The 19,973-nt window shown below is 38.9% G+C and overlaps 1 protein-coding gene across 3 annotated transcripts in view; it reads left to right on the top strand.

The window, feature by feature from the left end:
- Positions 1 to 19,973, top strand: part of adcy7 (adenylate cyclase 7) — a 59,055-nt gene that overhangs the window by 13,209 nt on the left and 25,873 nt on the right. For all 3 annotated transcript variants that reach the window (XM_077228954.1, XM_077228956.1, XM_077228955.1), the window contains exons 2-5: positions 14,526 to 15,037; positions 18,243 to 18,449; positions 18,612 to 18,776; positions 18,938 to 19,087. In XM_077228954.1, the coding sequence (XP_077085069.1) occupies positions 14,873 to 15,037; positions 18,243 to 18,449; positions 18,612 to 18,776; positions 18,938 to 19,087 (687 nt within the window). In that variant the 5' untranslated portion in view covers positions 14,526 to 14,872. The remainder of the gene's footprint in view (positions 1 to 14,525; positions 15,038 to 18,242; positions 18,450 to 18,611; positions 18,777 to 18,937; positions 19,088 to 19,973) is intronic.

Below are 19,973 nucleotides of genomic sequence, written 5' to 3'. Positions count from 1 at the left end.
AACATGTCATGGAGGTAGTCTAAACAAAAAAAAAGAATTATGTTCTGAATATGAACAATAAACCCAGATAACTACAGCTCAATTAAAATTGAAAAAGTATTTATTTCTACAACTTATAAATGGTAGCCTATCACACAACTAAATGTAAAACAAATCGTGAAAGTTGTGCGATTAACACCAGTAGCTACAGACTTGTTTTTTTCTCACTGATTTTTATTTATAGATCATAGATATATTATATTATCAATATAATAGATCAGTGTTTCCAACATTTATCGCATCGACACACCCATTCCAATGTCACAACTCGATAACGTGTGTTGTGCATCACCTAAAATTCAGAGTTTTTTACTCGTAAATATGACTTGAGAGGCGGTTTTGGATACATGTAAAAATTTCCAACTAGGAAACTTGTATTTTTGATAATTGTTAAATAAATGAATAAATAGAAATAGTTTTATTCATTTTGAGGTATGCCAAGTATTACATTTAACAGTGTTGTTAAATTATTACTGTTTGTAAAGATTAAATTTAAGTGAACATTAGATCAGTGGTTCTCAATCCTGGTCCTGGGGACCCACTGCTCTGCACATTTTATATGTCTCCTTTATCTGACACAGCCAGTTCAGTTCATAGAGCTCTTTCCTAACGAGCTGATTATCCGAATCAGGTGTGTTAAATGAGGGAGACATACAAACTGTGCAGAGCTGTGGGTCCCCAGGACCAGGGTTGAGAACCACTGCATTAGATGATTGCTTGATACTGAGCAGATTTGTGTAAATCTTACAGCAGAATAAACAGATTTGCTTGAGGTTAAGCCACATGAAGTAATTTTAAACGTTATAGTCTGTTGTTTCCCATTTATGTTCAGTTAGTATCATATGTTTCTATGTTTATAGCATTTATGGCTGCTCTAGTGTTTCTGTATTGCTAAACTAATTTAACTCGTGGGAAGAAATGTGATGCTGTGAAAAGATTGGCAACACTTAATGTGAGAGTTACAACACTCCATCCTGATAAGGCAATATGCTGAAATCGACTATTTTGCCAGCTACTGCAACATCAAACATTTCACTCATGTGTGCTCCCAGGAAATACAGTCTTATCTTTCTTTGACATCAGGCGTTGTCATTGAATATAATAGTTTCATTTAGCCTAGGTCTGTTTTGTAGACTCATCCACAGCTACAGGAAATGGATTTAGGTACAAATTCAAGCTGAGGCTAATTTGCTTTTCTATCCACTAAGACAGCTTCTATTAATGGGCCTTGATCTTTAAAAATTATGCATTGAATGGAGGGTTGGGAATCAAAAATTTATTCCAATCAAGTGCAAGAGGAGTCGAAAGAGAACACAATTACACTCACGTGCTGTTTGGGTGTTTGAGTATGGAGAGCCGCCTCTCATTTACACCTGGTCATTTCATGCGTTTTAACTGATCGGATAGCTATCTGATTTGTTAAAACGGTTCCATTTACACTTGCCCACATAAATGTGTCTCCGCAAAAGGGATATAAATTCGATCTTCAGTTCCTGCGCTATATGCAAGTTTCACGAGCTCTCTCAGCGAAAGCAACAGATATGAGCTGCATTTTATCTATCATCAGGTAATTTCAAGATCGAAGACCGCAAGATTGAGAGAGAGCAGCAGCATCACCTGTAAGACAATTTAGTCACCCTACTTTTAATGTAGGTGATTGTGTTTTGAGTGTCTGCGACTTACTGTCTGTTTTATTTGCGGCAGTTTGCACGTTGGCTTGCTGAAGAGATACACAGATTCATACCGCATGCGTTTTGCGGTAGCGCCATAATATCTGACTATAATATGTCATATGGCCTATAACACGATCTCACATGTTTATTTTCTAACATTTTGGGAGGAGTAAAATATACATATGTGGTTTCAACAACCAGATGCATTTAGAGTTGTTCAGTTTCGTCTGGAATGCGGCCCAGACCACCTCCTGATGGGGTTTGAGCGATCGGAATTAAATATGTCTCGAATGTGTTTCGTAGAGCATTTGCACCTAGTCTTTTCACGATCGAATAGCTATCCGATCAGAGAAAACGCATGAAGTGACCAGGTGTAAACAAACCCATATAGTGTGCGAATAATAAATTGAGTTCTCTTTCTTGTCATCTTGCACCTGAATGGACAAATATACACAAAATTATTAAAAAATATCTTTCTAAACTGTCAGTTTTGTCTTAAGTGAACATAAATAGTTGAGAAAGAAAATGCATGTGTAATAGTTAGAGCCTGACCGATATATCGGTCTGCCAATATTATCGGCCGATATGAGCCTGTTGCAGATATGCCGCCGTTATGAACTTCTTTTTTTTTAGATAAAATGCTTGTGATAAAATGCTTGTAAATTGTGTAACTACGTAGTTTGTCCAGCAGAGTACGCTCCATTGTTTGCTACTGGCGACCCAGGTCATTGTGGTGACACCAGCCAACACTTCAGTAATGAGGTCTCTTCAGACACAGTGTAAGATTACTCTAGTAGGCTCTAGTAACAGTATATTGCATCTGTGCAGCTCTTAAAGGGTTAGTTCACCGACAATTTACTCACCCTAAAGCCATCCTAGGTGTATATGACTTTCTTCTTTCAGCCAAACAAAATCTGAGTTATATTAAAAAATATCCTGGCTCTTCCAAGATTTATAATGGGAGTGAATAGCGCCTGAGATTTTGAAGCCCAAAAAAGCGCATCCATCCATCATAAAAGTAATCCTTATGGCTCCAGGGGGGTTAATAAAGGCCTTCTGAAGCGAAGCGATTCGTTTTTGTTAGAAAAATATTCATATTTATAACTTCATAAACTATAAGGAGACAGGAGACCTACCGCCCAGGAGACAAGAACATCAAGGCCGACTCTCTTTCCCGTCTATACCAACCTGATACCATCACCTCCAACCCGGAACCCATACTCCCTCCAGCCTTGGTTGTCAGCCCATACAGTGGAGCCTAGATGACCACATCGCCGATGCCACACGATCAGAACCTGCTCCGCTGGGAGGTCCTGAGGGACGAACCTACTTTCCCACTCATCTGCGTCTGTCCCTCATGGACTCAGTCCTCACATCTCTGGGCTCTGGACACCCAGGCAGCCAACAAACCCTCTCGCTCATCCCACAACGCTACTGGTGGCCTGATATGACCCAGGATGTCTCCCGGTACGTGAGGGGCTGCTCAGTCTGTGCCATGGCCAAGATTCCTCGTCACCTACCAGAGGGAAAACTAGTACCACTTCCAGTGCCCACAAGGCCTTGGTCTCATCTCGGCGTGGACTTCATAACCGACTTACCTTTTTCAGATTCCCATACATGCATCCTGGTTGTAATTGATCGATTCTCTAAAGCCTGTAAACTCATCCCTCTACCTGGTCTACCCACTGCCTTCGAAACCGCTGAACCCTACACTAATCCTCTCACTCCCCAGGGTCTGGTGCTGAGAACGTGCCTCCTCCTCCTCCCGTGGACTCCAAGGACGAAAACATCTACCGGGTCCACGACATCCTAGACTCCCGACGACGGGGCGGCCACCTGGAATACCTCGTTGATTGGGAGGGATTCGGTCTTGAAGAAAGGTGCTGGGTTCACCGAGAGGATATTCTGGACCCCGCTCTCCTACAGGAGTTCCACTCTGAACATCCCAATCATCCAGCGCCAAGAGGTCGTGGTCGTCCCCGTCGTCGGACCATTTCGCCATCAGGAGCTGGCCGTGGAGGGGGGGGGGGGTACTGTCACAGATACACCAGTTTCTGCGCCAGACATCTTCACTCCGCCCACTCGTTCAGCCTCACCCGAATTCTAATCACCTGCACCTGTCATCACCACCTGTCTGCAATCCCCATTCACTTCACCCACAGCTTAAAAGCCACATCAGTTCACATTCACAGTTGTCTGATCTCGTCATTCCACACGACAACCTGACTCTCACCAAGAAACTCTACCAACCTGTGGTTTACCTACCTGCTGTGCTACTTACCCGTCTGCTACCTCGATCCCGCCTTCCTCTCCAGTCCGGTCCGTCTTCAGCCAGTCCTCCATCAGCCTTCGACCACATCTTCTACACCCTGCATCAGATAAGAGACTTAATCAACCATAACACTACCATCCATATAATCATCTGACTTCAAACCTGCTACTCACCTGCCGTATCTGTCCCAGAGTGCATTTAAATAAACCTCTTGTTAACTTTTTCAGCAGTATTTTGAGCAGACAATACAGGCAATACCATGTTTAAAAGGTCCTTGTACCTTTGGATACCTGGTTTTCTCATTTTGTCTTCAAAACGTAAAAACGAAGAAACCGCTTATTTATCACATATTCGACCCTTCTCATGAACATAAAAAATAATCTCATTTGGGTTTTTTCTTATTTTTATTTTCGATTTCATTGTACTTTGTTCTAATTAACCAATTGGAAACACAATAAAACCAAAATAGATAAACAGCTTGAATATTCACAGTGCCGTCATCAGTTGATCCTCAGTTTGGCGCAATAGAATAACAGACCTATTTGAGGGTATAGGGGGTGATTTCGGATTTAGCCTTGATTTTTATTCCTGAATGAATCAGTGGTTTGAGGGAATTGGTTGAATAAATGACTCGTTCATTAACACAGTGACTTGCTGGCGATATTTCATTAGTATTGTTTCATTTTGTCATTCATTTCATATTTCTGCATTCAATATGTTGTTTAAGACATTAATCTCATTACATTATGGAATTCCTGTGTATGCATTTACTGCCCTTTGAGCAACATTAAACTATGTAAATAGGCCTACATCTAAAAGCAACTTCAGTTGCAGCTTCTTTGCCACCTCAGTGCAAAGATGGGTTCATACTGATTTAATTCTAATTTGACTAAATTTAAGAACTTAACATTAAAGATGACATATAGACACAATAAGGTTAGAAAAAAAACATAGGAAATAATACCCCTGAAAATCAATTTAAGGGGGCAACTTCTTATGAGAAATTTAATTTCAGGTATAGATAGATAGAAAAAATACTCTTCATCTCTGGCTTCATTGTTCACGGTGTTATATACACTTTAATCAATACTAGTCTGCACTTCACATCAATGTAGCCTTTACGAAAATTAACCATGTAGGCTATAGTTTTATTATAGTGAAAGTGTAGTAGCCTAACCATTTTTTGGGGGGCGGATTGATTACCATTTGTATAACCAGTTTTACTACAGATACCATGGTTAAACTATAGGTAGTGTAGCAGAACCATGGTTAATTTGTGCTTACCATGGTTTAACTATATTAACCATGTTTTTTGGTTTTATTTGTAGTAAATCATGGTTAATATTCATAGTCCATCACGCAGCTTTGCCACACAGACAAACTGTCTTATCAAACTGTTTATTTAACGGTTAGTTAAATAAAACAGGCAGAGTTCCAAATATATAGGCTAGGGGTAGTTGTAGATGTGAAGTAAATTAATATTAATTAACCTATGTATACCCCGGTACGGTTTGTGTCAAGCCATTAGTTAGTCTGGTTGTTTGATGAGAAAGGGATTAAATGTAGTTGCAATAAATGCTTTAATAATCCGTGCAACTGGAGCAGTGGATGACTATTATTTTGTTGCGCGGAACTGAGGCTCAACTGATCCAGGCACGGTTTTATGTTTGGTTGACCAGTTAGCGGAAAGGGGCAGAAAGGGGTTTTTTTTGTTGCCATTTGGCGAATTAGAACAAAGTGTGTGCAGTAACATAGCGCAATTTGCTAAGGCAGCATAGTCTGTACACAACCTATCATTCACGCTGCTTGTGGATGCAGTCAGAAATACGTGCTCGAAATGTTATTTTAAGGTGGGATGGAATCAAATGAGTGGCAAAACATTTTGTTTGTGTACCCCTTCTGTCACCTTACGTACCCCAGTTTGGGAACCACTGCTGTAGGTGAAAGAAAAGGTGGGTTCATTATAAAAACTCACACTCACACACACTACGTTTCCACCCACAGCAACACTACCAGGATTCCTTTGTAGCTTGACCTTGTCGTCTCACGGCAGGGTTACTATTGTCTGTGTTTCCGAAAGATAACAGTGATGTCTCTTTATGAGAGTGATGATGGAATATCTTTTCTTCAAAAAGACCATTTCACTCTGCAGGGAGCCATTTACCACACCTAATCTGTGGGTCCAGAGAGAGAGAGAACACAAAGAGAGATGAGGCAGAGTTGATCTCTTCATAAAAATTAGTATACAGTACATTCTGCAAAGTCATCATAAAATTATGTAGACCCTACTGCCCCTTGTGTGGTTTGTGTGACGCACTTTATTATTGTGTAAACAGTAATAAAGGGACCTGCAAGTATACTGTTACTTTCCAGAACACACTCTACATATTTCAGTCAGATTTGTCAGACTAGTGCATTTATGTAAGTTATGAGTGTAATAAGCTGAATATTGCTTGGCATTTGTGATGTTATAGACACAGTCTGTTGAAACAAATAGCACATAAACAATAATAGATTTCCATGTTTTTATTGAACACACTGTGTAAACATTCACAGTGCAGGGTGAAAAAAGAGTTTGAATCCTTAGATTTATTAACTAGCTGACCCTGCAGTCCAGTTATATAACCCACACCAGACATTCACTTTATTTGCAGATCAGGAAGGATTTTGCTTGTAGTTTTGCAAGTCGCAGTATCCACCTTATTTAGCAACGTGGAAGTAAGCTATTTTCTGTGACTGTGCGAGACTTCCGATTCAATAGCCACTAGGCAAGTAATAAGAATAACAAAGTGCTGTTTACGTTAAAACTATTTGTGTTACAAACCAATGTGTTAATGATTGAATTAAAATAATATGATAAGCAGTCTGTGATATCAGGCAGCATTTGAGTACTGTAATTTTCCTGCTTGGAACGACATTGACTAACATGGATCATCACCTGCTGAGCACGCTTGCATTAACAGGCGTCTCAGACCTCAGTGCATCATGGGTAGAGAAACGAGGAAGAAAAAGGGCTTTTGGCAAACGCCGCTGTAGCACCAGGTGGGTCTGATGGCTGTCTGAGAGCACAAATGAACAACTGTCTTTGCACAGCTAAAGTAGCTGGAAGCAGATGACACTGGAAGTTTTGCACATTCAAGTTATACATGGCCGTGTCTGCTCTTAGGTTGAAAATAAGCTGGATAAACAAATCTCTACTGTTTGACGTTTTTATATTATTGCAGTATCCGAGCGTAAGATTTACGGTTTCAGTCAGACCGTGTTTACATGAGAAGTGTAAATGAGTTCAGAATTCAGAAGTGTTTACATGAGATTTTTAATGAGTCAAATTATTGCTTTAGTACAAATGAAAATGAACTATTATTATGCATGTGTATTTACTGTCAGGTGCACAACAGATTTGTTGACCTTTCACTAAGAGTCAGGAACACGAGTTAAGACTGATGTCGGATAGATGTTGCTTAATATAGTTTCTGCTCTATTGACCATATTGTCCCCATGACATTGTAGTAGTCCTGTGTGATCTGAAACTAAAATCATACCTCAGTATTTTTAGATACTTTTCTAATTTAAGGCAAATACTTTATTATTAATATTTAATGGACATGCGCTTGTTGGCAAGACAGGCCTTTATGCAAAATGGAAATGTGTGAATTTCAAACATTTACATATAAAGATATACCCCTGTGATGTAAGCTATGTGCTGAGGAAAACAGGTCTCAAATGCATTAAACCCCACACATCTGATAGGAGGGCAAGCCGCTTTAAACGGCATGCTTGTGTTAGTTGAGGCTCTTAATATACTGTACTGCCCAGCTCCACTTTGTAGCGGAACACTGGATTGTCATACTGTTAAGATGGATCTGATGGAGAAGAACAGAGAGGAATTTCAACAACAGCGTGAGACAGAATTCATTTACAGTGCCCGATTTGAGGATGTACCTTTAACTGTCTCCACTTCCTGTGTACACTACAAACAGCAGCAGTGATTAGCCAAACCAGTCTCGGATAGCATCTGACTAATCAAATCACCCCCAACCCAATGTCATCTAAGTCTTCCTCATCAGTGCTAATTCAATATGCTTCATATGTGGGGATATATTCACTTTGAGGGCGACTAGTACCTGTGGCACCAAGACACAATTGTTTAGGTGGACTTGCTTTTCTCAATACAACACTCATTATTATTAATATTGTTGTTGTTGTTATTATTACATACATTGTTGCCCTCAATTTTAGTCACTCGTTTGTCAGTGTGATGAACTCATGGTCTGACCTACATTTATATTGTTGTTCTTGACAGATATGTACTTACAAAATTGATTAAATAATTACTTAAGCAGGTAGTATAAGATAAAAGTAAATAGTTGCACAGCTATGACAATAAATGACAGATTGCAAAGGTAAACAGATGAAATCCTTATGGAGGTACCTTGCTGTAAAATCAGTTATCATGTGTGAAGAAGCAGATAAGAATCTATGAAATCTATTTAATTAGTCTATTGCAATAGCCACAGTGTATGATTCCTCACAACAAAACTAGCCGGTTCAGATGGTTTTGTGCTGTGTGTAGACAGTGATCTACTCTGTGCTCAATGCTTACACAATGTTTATATGCATACATATACAATATTTATCTTTGGTAGCACAGATAGAAATTACATTTGAAATAGATATTTTTTTTTTTTAGAATAGAGTAGAAAACATTTATTTTAAATAATCATTACTATAATAATGACAATATGTGGTGTGATAAACCTAGGATTTATGTATTATTTCAATTTTAGTTCTTTTCAAGTGAATTTCAAGCCATAAAAAATGGCAATATGCATGTCTTCTGCTCTTTCTAGGTAAAGAAAAAAGTATTCAAAGTGAACAGCATTTCTTTTACTAGGGGTGTGTTCACACTTGGCAGGTCTGGTTCAATTAAAACAAACTCTGGTGCGTTAGTGCGGTTGGTTTTAAATGTGAATGCTGCCATCTGAACCCTGGTGCGCAACAAACAAGCAGACCAAGACCGCTGAAAAGATGGGTCTCGGTCCGCTTAAATGACTGATCTACTTGAATTGACCCTAAAAAGGTAAGAATGCTGAATCATACCTGTTTATCTTGTCATAGGAGCTACATTGCCTATTACAGTTCGGTACCGGCATCAGAAATGTCATCTCCTTGCAACAGATCTTCGTTTGTGTGAACACACTAAGTGACTTTGTTTAAAAAGTATTTTCCAGAATTAATGGAAATCAAATGGAAACCTTAAAAGTCTTGTTTGCTTTGCTCATCCTATGCATATGATGTCATTGGTGCATGCACCTACCAGAAGATAATCATGGGCCTAGCGTTTGCTCTTTGCATTTCCATAAACATTACAGATGAATGCATTAAAATCATATCACAGTCATTGTAACCCTAATAATTAGCATATTCTCATAATTTCAGCATTATTAAAAAAAAATATCAGTGGATGGTGCAGCCCTACAGTCGGTGATGGAATGGACAACAAAAAAGGAAATGAAAAATAGAGAATGACTAGAGTAAATAGTACATTTTCTAACTGGCTTTGCTGAATTAAGGCAGAGAACAGGGCTTTTATTTGTTGGAAGGCCACTGTCCTAAGTTTGACCATGGACAACACCAGTGGTGGGAAAGTTCACTTTCTACATGAACTAGTTCAGTTCATAGTTCATTCTTTACAATTTTGAACTAGTTCATAGTTCTGTCATAGTCATGTTGCTGCGAGCTATTATTTTTCAAAATTATTGCCACAGCCCATATAGAACCACAGACAGCAATTATTTTATTGGCGGGCAAAGTTTGCACAGAAATGTAAGATTTTTCCCATCCTCACCGACCTTGTCATAAAAGCCGTTTAAATAATCATATGACGCCTAACTTGCTGCTTGTTGTTTTGATGACGCATGCGGGGTTGCGACACTGCTGGCAGGTGTTGCCAGATTGGGTGTTTTTTCCGCTACATATTAAGGCCTGTTTACGGTGTGTTTTATCCGGGTTTTCGCCTGGAAGGCTCTATAGAAATCTGGCACCCTATTGAACAAAGTTAGACTGAGAGTGCTGCCGTTCATAGACACCAGAATGAACGAGTTCACAGTAACGTCCACCAGGCAGTAATACAGTACGTTCAGTTCACTTTCGCCCAAAATATGAACGAGTTCATGAACTATCGTTCAATGAACGCGTTCAGGCACAACACTGGACAACACCATCTCTCACATCACATGGAGCTCTTGAAAATTCACATTTAGATTGCTCAGATTTGGTCACGCATGCACTTCCCCCTTACCGTCTTCTCTTTGCTCCATCACATGTTTTTCCACAGAAGCGCAAATGAAAGATGAGTGTGAGAGTGTCACGATCTCCAGTCCACCAGCAAAACAGTATCTGTTAACATTATTCAAAATATGTTTTGTCATATGTTTTGTCGAGGTTTGGAAAGACACGGGAGTGAGTGACGGGCGAGATAATTCATCATTGCAATGATATTTGATTGGAAAGTATGAGAAGTGATTGAAATCTCAGTATTCTCTAATAATGCAATATGCATCAGTCTATTAACAATAAGAGTTTGTAAATATTTTTTCCCACGTGCAATCTATGTATCACATAATGGACAAGTAAAAAAAAAAAGTTTATCAACCAATCACGTTTAGGTGAGGTGAATGTAATTGCTTCCTTGATGAAATTAATTTCTGTATTGTTAATAGTGTTGAGTAGCATGCATTAGTGTCGTGAAATCTTACTGTGTCACTGATCTGTGCTGTTCATATGCAGCTACATAAAGTGTGACCCCCGACCCCGAGGAGACAGGCTGATTATAGTGCTGTCAGGGCTCATACAAAGTGCGTAATCTATGAATTACTTGAATTTGAGTCATGGAAAACCCTTGAAAACAGCTAAATTTATGGAAAGTGTTTGAATTATTGAAAGACAATATATATGAAATTAGTGTTTAATTTTTTTGATAAAACACAATACAGTATTTTCAATATAGATATAGAGCCATTTACATGGCTATGCGTGTGATATTGCTCATATATGTCCAAGTATATAATACAGCTTTTATTCTTCAGGTCAATCAAATTCATAAGGGGTCAGTTTGAATGAAGGAAATATCTCTGTCATAGTATCCTTTCAATGGTTAAGGTGATTTAGTGCTGGACAATGGATTGATCTCGATGAAGTCAAGCGTCAGATTCGGCTTTAACCAGGGGCCGCTTTGCTCGTCGGTTGCGCCTTCTACGGTGTTCAAATAATTTACTTTTTTTATAACTTTGCTTTGTTCCAGAACGAATCAGCGTTTTTAATGAATGTCCGTAAGTTTTTGTATACCATATATCTGCAATTTGAGTAAAACAACAACAACAAACTATTCTTTAAAAGATTGGATTGCAGTTAGATTAGATTGCAATGCAACTATTTTGTAATTATTTACAATGAAATGCTTTACATTTTTACAAATGAAATAGTTAGTTTTCTTCTGTTATTTAATTTTTTAATAAGAATCATACAATGAGTTTATGCCCAATTTCTATTTGCTCTTCTATGCAATGAAATTTCAAGGATTTGTTAATATTCCCACAGTCTGTCACGGTGTGGTGCAGGCAGAATAAGACGAGCAAGAATCAAAAGTTCCAATGCAAACTTTTACTAACAATATAACTCAAACAGGTACATGGAAGAAGGTACACACACACTTAATACAACGATCGGACAAAGACTTATGCCGGGCGTACACCAAAGGATTTTCACAGTCCCAGACTAAAGACCGGCAGTCTTTAGGAATCTTACTGGAGTCTCGGCGCCCTCCCGTCGTCTCGATCGTTAAATGTGAGGTGATAATCTGCAGTCGGCGACACGATTTATGCCAGATTTTCTCTAGTCTTTCATATCAAACATGTTTGATATTATCGCAAGTCTTTAGTCTGAGACTAAAAACTGTGAACCCAAGTCTTTAGATGTGAGCTGATAATCTTATAAAGTCTTTTCTAAATCTTTTCAAAGTCTTTAGGTGTACAGAAAGCATTACTGAATATAATGAAACTAATACAAACACTGATGAACACTGAGTAACAGAACACAGGTGACTTAGATGAGGTAACAGGTGAGACAGATGAATTAACGAGGGTTACCATGGAAACAACTGAGTGGCGGGAAAACAGGACAAATGAAGACATGTGACTAATGATAATACAAACAAACACTGAAACGTGACACAGTCATTGCATAGTTTGCATGTGCTGCACTTTTTTGTTCCATTGTGTTTTATTAGTATACCCTTATTTATCTATTTACCTTTTTTATTTTAATTTGTAAGATTAAGATATTGTTTGATAAGTGCGATCTCTGATTTTAGTCCTTGAAAACCAAACAAGTAGTGCTTGAAAAGTACTTGAAAGTCCTGGAATTTAATTTGACAGTATCTGTATGAACCCTGCGCTGGTCTTGCGTCATGTTAAGCGTCAGATCATTGTGTAGGTTCAGAGCTTCACCACTCTTCGCTGTGCTCTGCAGGATCTACAGCAGCAGCCAGGAGGATTTGACCCTCCCTGTTTCCACATGGAGAGACTATTCACTCTCATTCCTTCTGTCTCTCCCACCCTCTCTCTGTCTTTCTTTCGGTTATTGCCCAGTTGGATTGTTCCTTTGCCATGGTAACTTTAGTTTGGGAATATAAAGGCCACTTGTTGGCTTGGGTGCATTTGTCTGGGAAAGTGAGAGAGTGACACGGTGCTGTCATTCAGGTCTTTAATGACCCTCAGCAAAGAGAAAATCATGGAGCATCCCAGTTCTCTCTCTCTCTCTCTCTCTCTCTCTCTCTCTCTCTCTCTCTCTCTCTCTCTCTCTCTCACTCTTTCTCTCTCTCTCTCTCTCTCTCTCTCTCTCTCTCTCTCTCTCTCTCACTCTTTCTCTCTCTCTCTCTCACTCTTCTCTCTCTCTCTCTCTCTCTCTCTCTCTCTCTCTCTCTCTCTCTCTCTCTCTCTCTCTTGTTTTTAATAGTGTTAGAGGATATTTCTAATACTTCTTTGGTAATCCAATGAATTTACAGGAAATGAGAATGTATTTATTTTTCAGTGCTATTATCAATGATCAATGTTGTCAGCAATACGTCAGCACCGCTGGGTTTAGCATCATTTGAAACACTCTTGATGGCTTAGTGTGTTTCATTTTGTGTGTGCATTCAGATGTGAAGCTGTTGCTTACGCTTCCATGATCGTTTGGTTGCCCTCCTCAAACAATAATAACCTGCAATGAGAAATCATGACCTTTGGATGCAGCTTATTTACAGAGACTCTTCTGCTCTTCTTCCTCTACGGACTGTTTCCTCCACCTGAATGAGGATGTAGTGATGCAGATTGTTTTCCGGCACATTCAGATCAGGGATGGGTCACGATGACGGCGATAAACTGATCAACTATATGTCCAACAACCAAATAGTCGATAAAGGAGTCAACTGTATCTATTTTTCACTAGTCTCTTATGCTCACCAAGGCTTATTTGATAATAATTACAGTATAAACTGTAATATTGTGAAATATAAATACAATTTAAAATAACTGTTTTATATTTATATATATTCTAAAATGTAATCTATTCCTGTGATGAAAGCTGAATTTTCAGCATCATTACTCCAGTTTTCAGTGTCACATGTTCCTTCAGAAATCATTCTAATATGATAATTTGCTGCTCAAGGTACATTTCTTATTATTTCTTATTTTGTTGAAAACAGTTGCTATATTTTTATGGAAACTGGAATGATTTTTGTTAGGATTCTTTTATTAATATAAAGTTAACAAAAAATAGCAATTATTTGAAATGGAAATCTTTTGTAACATTACACGTTTCTTTGCTGTCACTTTTTATTAATTTAATTCACACTTGCTAAATAAAAGTATTATTTACTTTAAAACAAATGTAGTGTATGTACAGTATGTATTTTAACTAATTGTTGTGCTGTGCTGACAGCGTCTTGTTGCTTTATTATTTTTATGTTAAGATATAATTTTTTTATTGTCAGCATAAAATAGTGTACCATTTAAAAGCATTAAACAACTGCCTGCACTGAGGACAGAGTTCACATAATCTGTGTCCAGTGTTTTTCTTTGTAAAGCTCGGCTCGTCTCAGTATAAGTGTAGCTGAGGTTTGGCAGAGGATGCCATGGACAGCAGCCATCTGCATTAGGCTCAGTAATGAAGAGAGAATCCACACACACTGAATCCACACAAATGTTGAACTCTACCCAAAAGCCTTTTCACAGGCGCCGAGAGTCGCCAGTGTGGGAATGACTGAACAGAGCAGTATTTACAGAGATCAAAGGTGTTGACCTGAAAGTGTGCTCTCTAAACTTGATGCATGATTTGACAGCTTTTGAAACAAACCCTAATTAGTTTTCAAATGAAAAGCTCCTTCATTTCAATGTTTCTTTGCTTTCAGGTTAGTCAGAATGACTATATTAGGTGTCATATTAGTGTAATCATTGTAGTATATCTAACAAATTACTCTCTCTATTTTCTGTGTGTGACAGGAATTTTTGGACTCTGGAAGTATCCGTAATTGCATTGCATCGCCTATCATCCAACTTACACACACAGTGGTCCCCTGAAGGCCTCTCCAACAGGACCAGGAGGCACCAGAGTGACGGGAAAAGTACAAAAAGAAGGATCATAAAGGACATGCACAGAATGGTGCTGTGGAGGGTAGAGCTGAAGTGTTCTGCACTGGAATGACCTCCCACACACTCTCACGTGGTTTCTATGGGAATTTCAGCATAGCCGCACTCTGCTGGATGGGAGGAGGTGTATTTCTGTGGCATCTCATCGCTCTGCTCTGATTGGCCAGTATTATTCAGCCTCTGCACTGCCATTGGTCAGTATGCCAGCAAAAGGGAAGTACTTGCTGAATGAGCAGAAGTTGAAACAGGAAGCACTGTACAGGAAATTTTCTGGCATTAGCCAATACCAGCCATTCGTTCTGTTGCTGGGACTGAGCATGCTCACTTGTGCCACACTGCTAGTGCTGTTCTTCAGCCTGAAACTGGTGAGATGCCACATTCATGCAAATGCACTCATACAGTATATACCAGAGGTAGGCATTGTCCTGCAGAGTTTGGCTCCAACCCTGAAAAAAACCTCACCTGCCTATACACGGGTTTCTGTGCAACGTCATCACATAGATGTGCGCACATCTAAGAGGCAGAAAACAACACTCTTTACGTCTATTCTAGCAGAAGCAGAGATGGCACGGAGCAGTTGTGCTGTAAACTAACCTAAATGCATAGAATATGTCAGGTTTTTATGATTCGCAAACGTAGTTGGAAAATTTCATTTAAAGACATGGTGACTAACATTATAACTTAGCTTACTAGTCAACTAACTAACATTTTACATGATGTTATATTAATATGCAAATGAATCAAACAAACAGATCCAACTCTGAAATTGCAGTTTATTATTGAGTCAACAAGAATTTACCAACAATGCAAAATCTTCGTTGATTGCAATGTTCTTTCACAGAACTCGGCCTAACATATAGCGGTCTTGCCTCTTGGATGCGCGCGCATCCGGTATTGTTTGCATACAAGAAACATGTGTATAGGCTTAGGCTATGTCTACTTTAATCCGGATACATTTGAAAATGCCGTTTTCGTTTAAATACACTCTCTGTCCACACTAGCGTTTTCAGGCGTTAATTTTGGAAAACACCTGAACATTTTTATTTACCTTACTGTGCATTCGTAAAACCTGCTATGATACAGATGGAAAAATAAATAATAAAGTTATCGCACAATTCTTCTGACAAGATCATTTTATTTAACAAAATTTCTCACTATTCACTGATACGACCAGGTCGCAATCAGTCACCATATGTTTGATCTAAAACGCAACTTCTCTCATGTCTTGCCACTGGACAGCAAATGTGAGTACATTTTCTGTCATCTTTGCTGGACTGTGATATGAAGAGTGTGCAAAGTAACAATACTACATGCGTGACATGACTAAACTTACGTCATCATTTTTAAAATTCCGTTTTGACAGTCCACACTAATTTATCCACTTTGGAGAGCGTTTTCAAAAAGTTTTGTTTTCATTAATAAAACTGAATGTGAATGTGGAACCGGAGAGAAAAAGATCCGTTTTCAAAGAAAACGTGTAAGTGTGGAAAAGGCCTTTGTAATCCTGAAGACATTGATTAGCTTGTTTAGTGCGTTTGAACAGGGTTAGAGCTAAACTCTGTAGGACAGCGGCTCTCTAGGACCGAACTTGCCTACCCCTGGGGTACATGCTTCCACGCTCTTAAGTAGGAGTAGCCAACCCTGCTCCTGGAGGGCTATCTTCCTGCAGACTTAAGTTCCAACCCTGCTCCAACACACTTACCTTGTTATACCATGAACACCTTGATTAGCTGGATCAGGCGTGTTTAATTAGGGTTGGAGCTAAACTCTTCAGGATGGTAGCCCTCGATCCCTTCTCTAAAGTCAAATGCCCACTCGCTTACATTTAGGAAAGACACAGCTAAGTCAGTATTCAACATACATTGCTCTTCTTTCTCGATCAGGTTTGTCCTTGTTGTTCAGACGGTATCTGATGATTGAAGCAGCCTCGCTTATATAATCCTGCGGCGACTGAGGTGCTGATTCTCATTAGTTGCGTAATTTGAGGCCTGATTATCACAATGAAGATGTGAACTGGCATTATCCGTGACAGGAAATTGAGTGTTTTAATTGTAATAATTGCCAGTTTATGCCAAGTCCTTTAGAATTGCTTTTATTTGGGGAATATGTAGCACATTGTATGATGGTCTCTCTCTCTATGGTTCTTTTGGCACATTATCACATATACTTTCTCTGGAGTCAGCTGGATGTGAAGAGGGGCCGTGAACGCTCCTTTTGCACTGCTGCTGTTCATCTTTAGCAGATTAGTACTATACCATCTGTGCGAACTTCTGTTACCTCATCCCTCTAAACCAACCGGCCGTGGGAGGAACAGAATTACAACCAGTGTTGCTCTCTGTGTGTGTGGGCATGTGTGTGTATTTTCTTTTACTATTTATTTAAACCTTCACAAAGCCCATAGGAAGATGGCAGTATGTGTGGGTGTGTAAGTTTCTGAATGCTTGTGGACTGAGGTATGTATTTCTGCTCTGTTTGAAAGTTAAGTATCTCAGTGGTAATTCAGAGTGGTTGAATTAAATGGGTGAACATGAGTGGAGGACTCACTGCAGTGAGTGTGTGTATTGGTGGGCGGGTAAGTGGATGGGTCGACCTAGCACTGTGATTTGCCCACACAGGTAGTGACTTGTAGTCTGATAGTGTCATTTAATCATTTTAATAATCCAACTCTATATATGTAATTATGTGTTCATTGATTATACCACTGTTTGGAGTTTGTAAGAGTTTTTAAAAATTCTCTCAAAGGCTGCATTTATTTAATCAAAAATTCAGTAAGAACTTTAGTAAAAAAAAAAAAAAAAAATAGTAGCAAAAGTTATGCATTTTAAAACGAAAACACACTCGTGTAAACAGGGCCTAAGTGTTTTAGAATGATTTTGCTAAGTGAATGATTAAATGCCTCAGTCATACTCATAAGTCACTTGTTTCATTCCTGAATGAATCAATGTGTTTGAATGAATTGGTTGATTGCAGGATTCAAATGATTTAGACAGTCACTTGCCGCTATCTACTGAAGTAATCATGTAATCTGCCGAAAGACTAACTAAAACATCCCCACCACAAATGCACAGCCTGTCTGGAATATGCAAATATCAAATTTGAGGACTGGAATTAACTTTAATTTTTCGTCATAATTGTGGAGCAGCTATTATTGCTCACTCAGATGGTGTCTGGTTTTGAACTGGTGTTAGCTCTGTGATAGATGGATTTAAGTGATTTTTGGCTCCTGTGTATTTATGTTTGTGTTTTTCTGCCTTTAGTGGATAAGAAAGAAGGAATAGAGGGGGAAGCAATAGTCCCTTAATGACTCCATGATTTTCCATTTGCAAAACTAATGTTTCTAAGAAAAACTGCATACATACACACATTCACAAAGTTTTATTTTTTTCTAGAGAGCATTACAAATGTATTTTGAACAGATTTCTTTATTTCTTTGGAAGCTTATGCACAGCAGCTCATACACCCACTCCCACAAACACACTGCTTTTTCCTAACCCTTTGAATGAGCTGTCTTATGTGATATGTGTGTTTGCCCTTAACACCTTGCTCTCTCCATATGTGTATGTGTTTCAGGATGCACAGGACCATGGTGTATTTGTGGGAGTTGTGGGAGGAGCATTGTGTTTGTTCTTGGCTGTGTTTACATTAGTGTGTACAGACACCCTCTCTCAAAGATGGAGAACTTTGCTTGGTCTCGCTGTGTGGGCCACACACCTCACAATGGGCTTCACCTTTATTTTCAGCACAGAAAACATAGGGAAAATACAACCATGGGACCAGGTAACACACTTTTTAATATTTTACAGAGACTTTACATGACAAGAGTACTTTTCACAGCAAGAACTTTCTTATGTGTTCACTGTCATGTATTAAATCAATAATTTAATACTGGTCAGTCTTAAATAAATGTTGATGTTGCACTCTTCATCTTGTTCTCTCCAGGTCCCCTTCTTCCTCTTCATCATCATTACAGTCTACACCATGCTGACATTTCAGATGAGCTATGCTGTAACCCTGAGTATCATCTCCTCTCTGTCTCACATTATTGTTCTTTCGGTGCACCTCTCTGTGTCCAGTTCCCATCCCAAACACCTCATCACTAATCAGGTAAAAGGAAATCCACATTAGAATTGGTTGAAAGGAAACCTTCAGCAAATCTGAATGTAAAGAAGCTGAAAAGGATGTAACACCTCAAAGTCAGCCTCTCTCTCTCTCTCTCTCTCTCTCTCTCTCTCTCTCTCTCTCTCTCTCTCTCTCTCTCTCTCTAGTTGCTGTCAAATTCTGTGTTGTTTGTTTGTGGAAGTATGGTTGGGGCTTTTCATAAGTTTCTGATGGAGAAAGCTCTCAGGCAGACATTTCTGGACACTCTTCGCTGCCTCGGCATTCGCATGAAACTGGAGATTGAGAAGAGACAGCAGGTGCTTATATAACTTTACTTCATCATCACAGCCAGAGCAAATACATAGAAGAAGCAAATACAAATTATGTTGTACCATGATATCTTGATACAATGTATACCTCGTTTTTACAGGCGGTCTACATATGCTTGCGAGAAAGTTTAATCTTTGCCCAGTGTTAGCGTTATTTTTCTCCAGAAGTTATGGGCGATAAAAATGTTTTTGTACTTATTTACAATAGAGTTGCTGGTATCTCTTATTAACCCCCTCAGCCAAACGGTCATCAACATTGGTGTCTGTTGTTATTGACTTGTCCATATGTTGTTCCATCTCAGCTGTTTATCTGTGAAACAACGGGCCAGCCAGTGTTGCCAGCTTGTAGACCAAATAATAAGTGCAAAAAAAAAAAATCGAGGCCTTTGTGTGAGCTGAGCGCACAAAGTATGCGTGGTTATAAAAATGGCTGCACATGTAAAGTATGTACGAACTATGCTTACGTCACACACACTGTACGAATGCCCTTTAAACTTACAGGGTTCGTTCACCCAAAAAGGAAAATTCTGTCATTATTTAATCACCCTCATGTCGTTCCAAACCCATAAGACATTCGTTCATCTTCAGAACACAAAAGAAGATATTTTTAATTAAATCTGAGAGCTTTCTGTGCCTCCATTGACAGATACACAACTACCACTTTGACCCTTCAAAAAGTTAATAAATAGATCGTAAAACTAATCCATATGAATCGAGCGGTTTAGTCCAAATTTTCTGAAGAGACTCACTCGCTTTATATGATGGTTATATATATATTAGGGCTGTCAGTTAAACGCGTTATTAACGGCGTTAACGCAAACCCATTTTAACGGCGTTAATTTTTTTATCGCGCGATTAATGGTCTTTTTGGCCT

This window comes from Siphateles boraxobius, unplaced genomic scaffold (genome assembly GCF_051911475.1).
Source record: "Siphateles boraxobius isolate OS27281-9 unplaced genomic scaffold, OSU_SipBor_1 130, whole genome shotgun sequence".
In the NCBI taxonomy this organism is placed as follows: Eukaryota; Metazoa; Chordata; class Actinopteri; order Cypriniformes; family Leuciscidae; genus Siphateles; species Siphateles boraxobius.
This window is presented reverse-complemented; position numbering and strand designations above follow the sequence as displayed.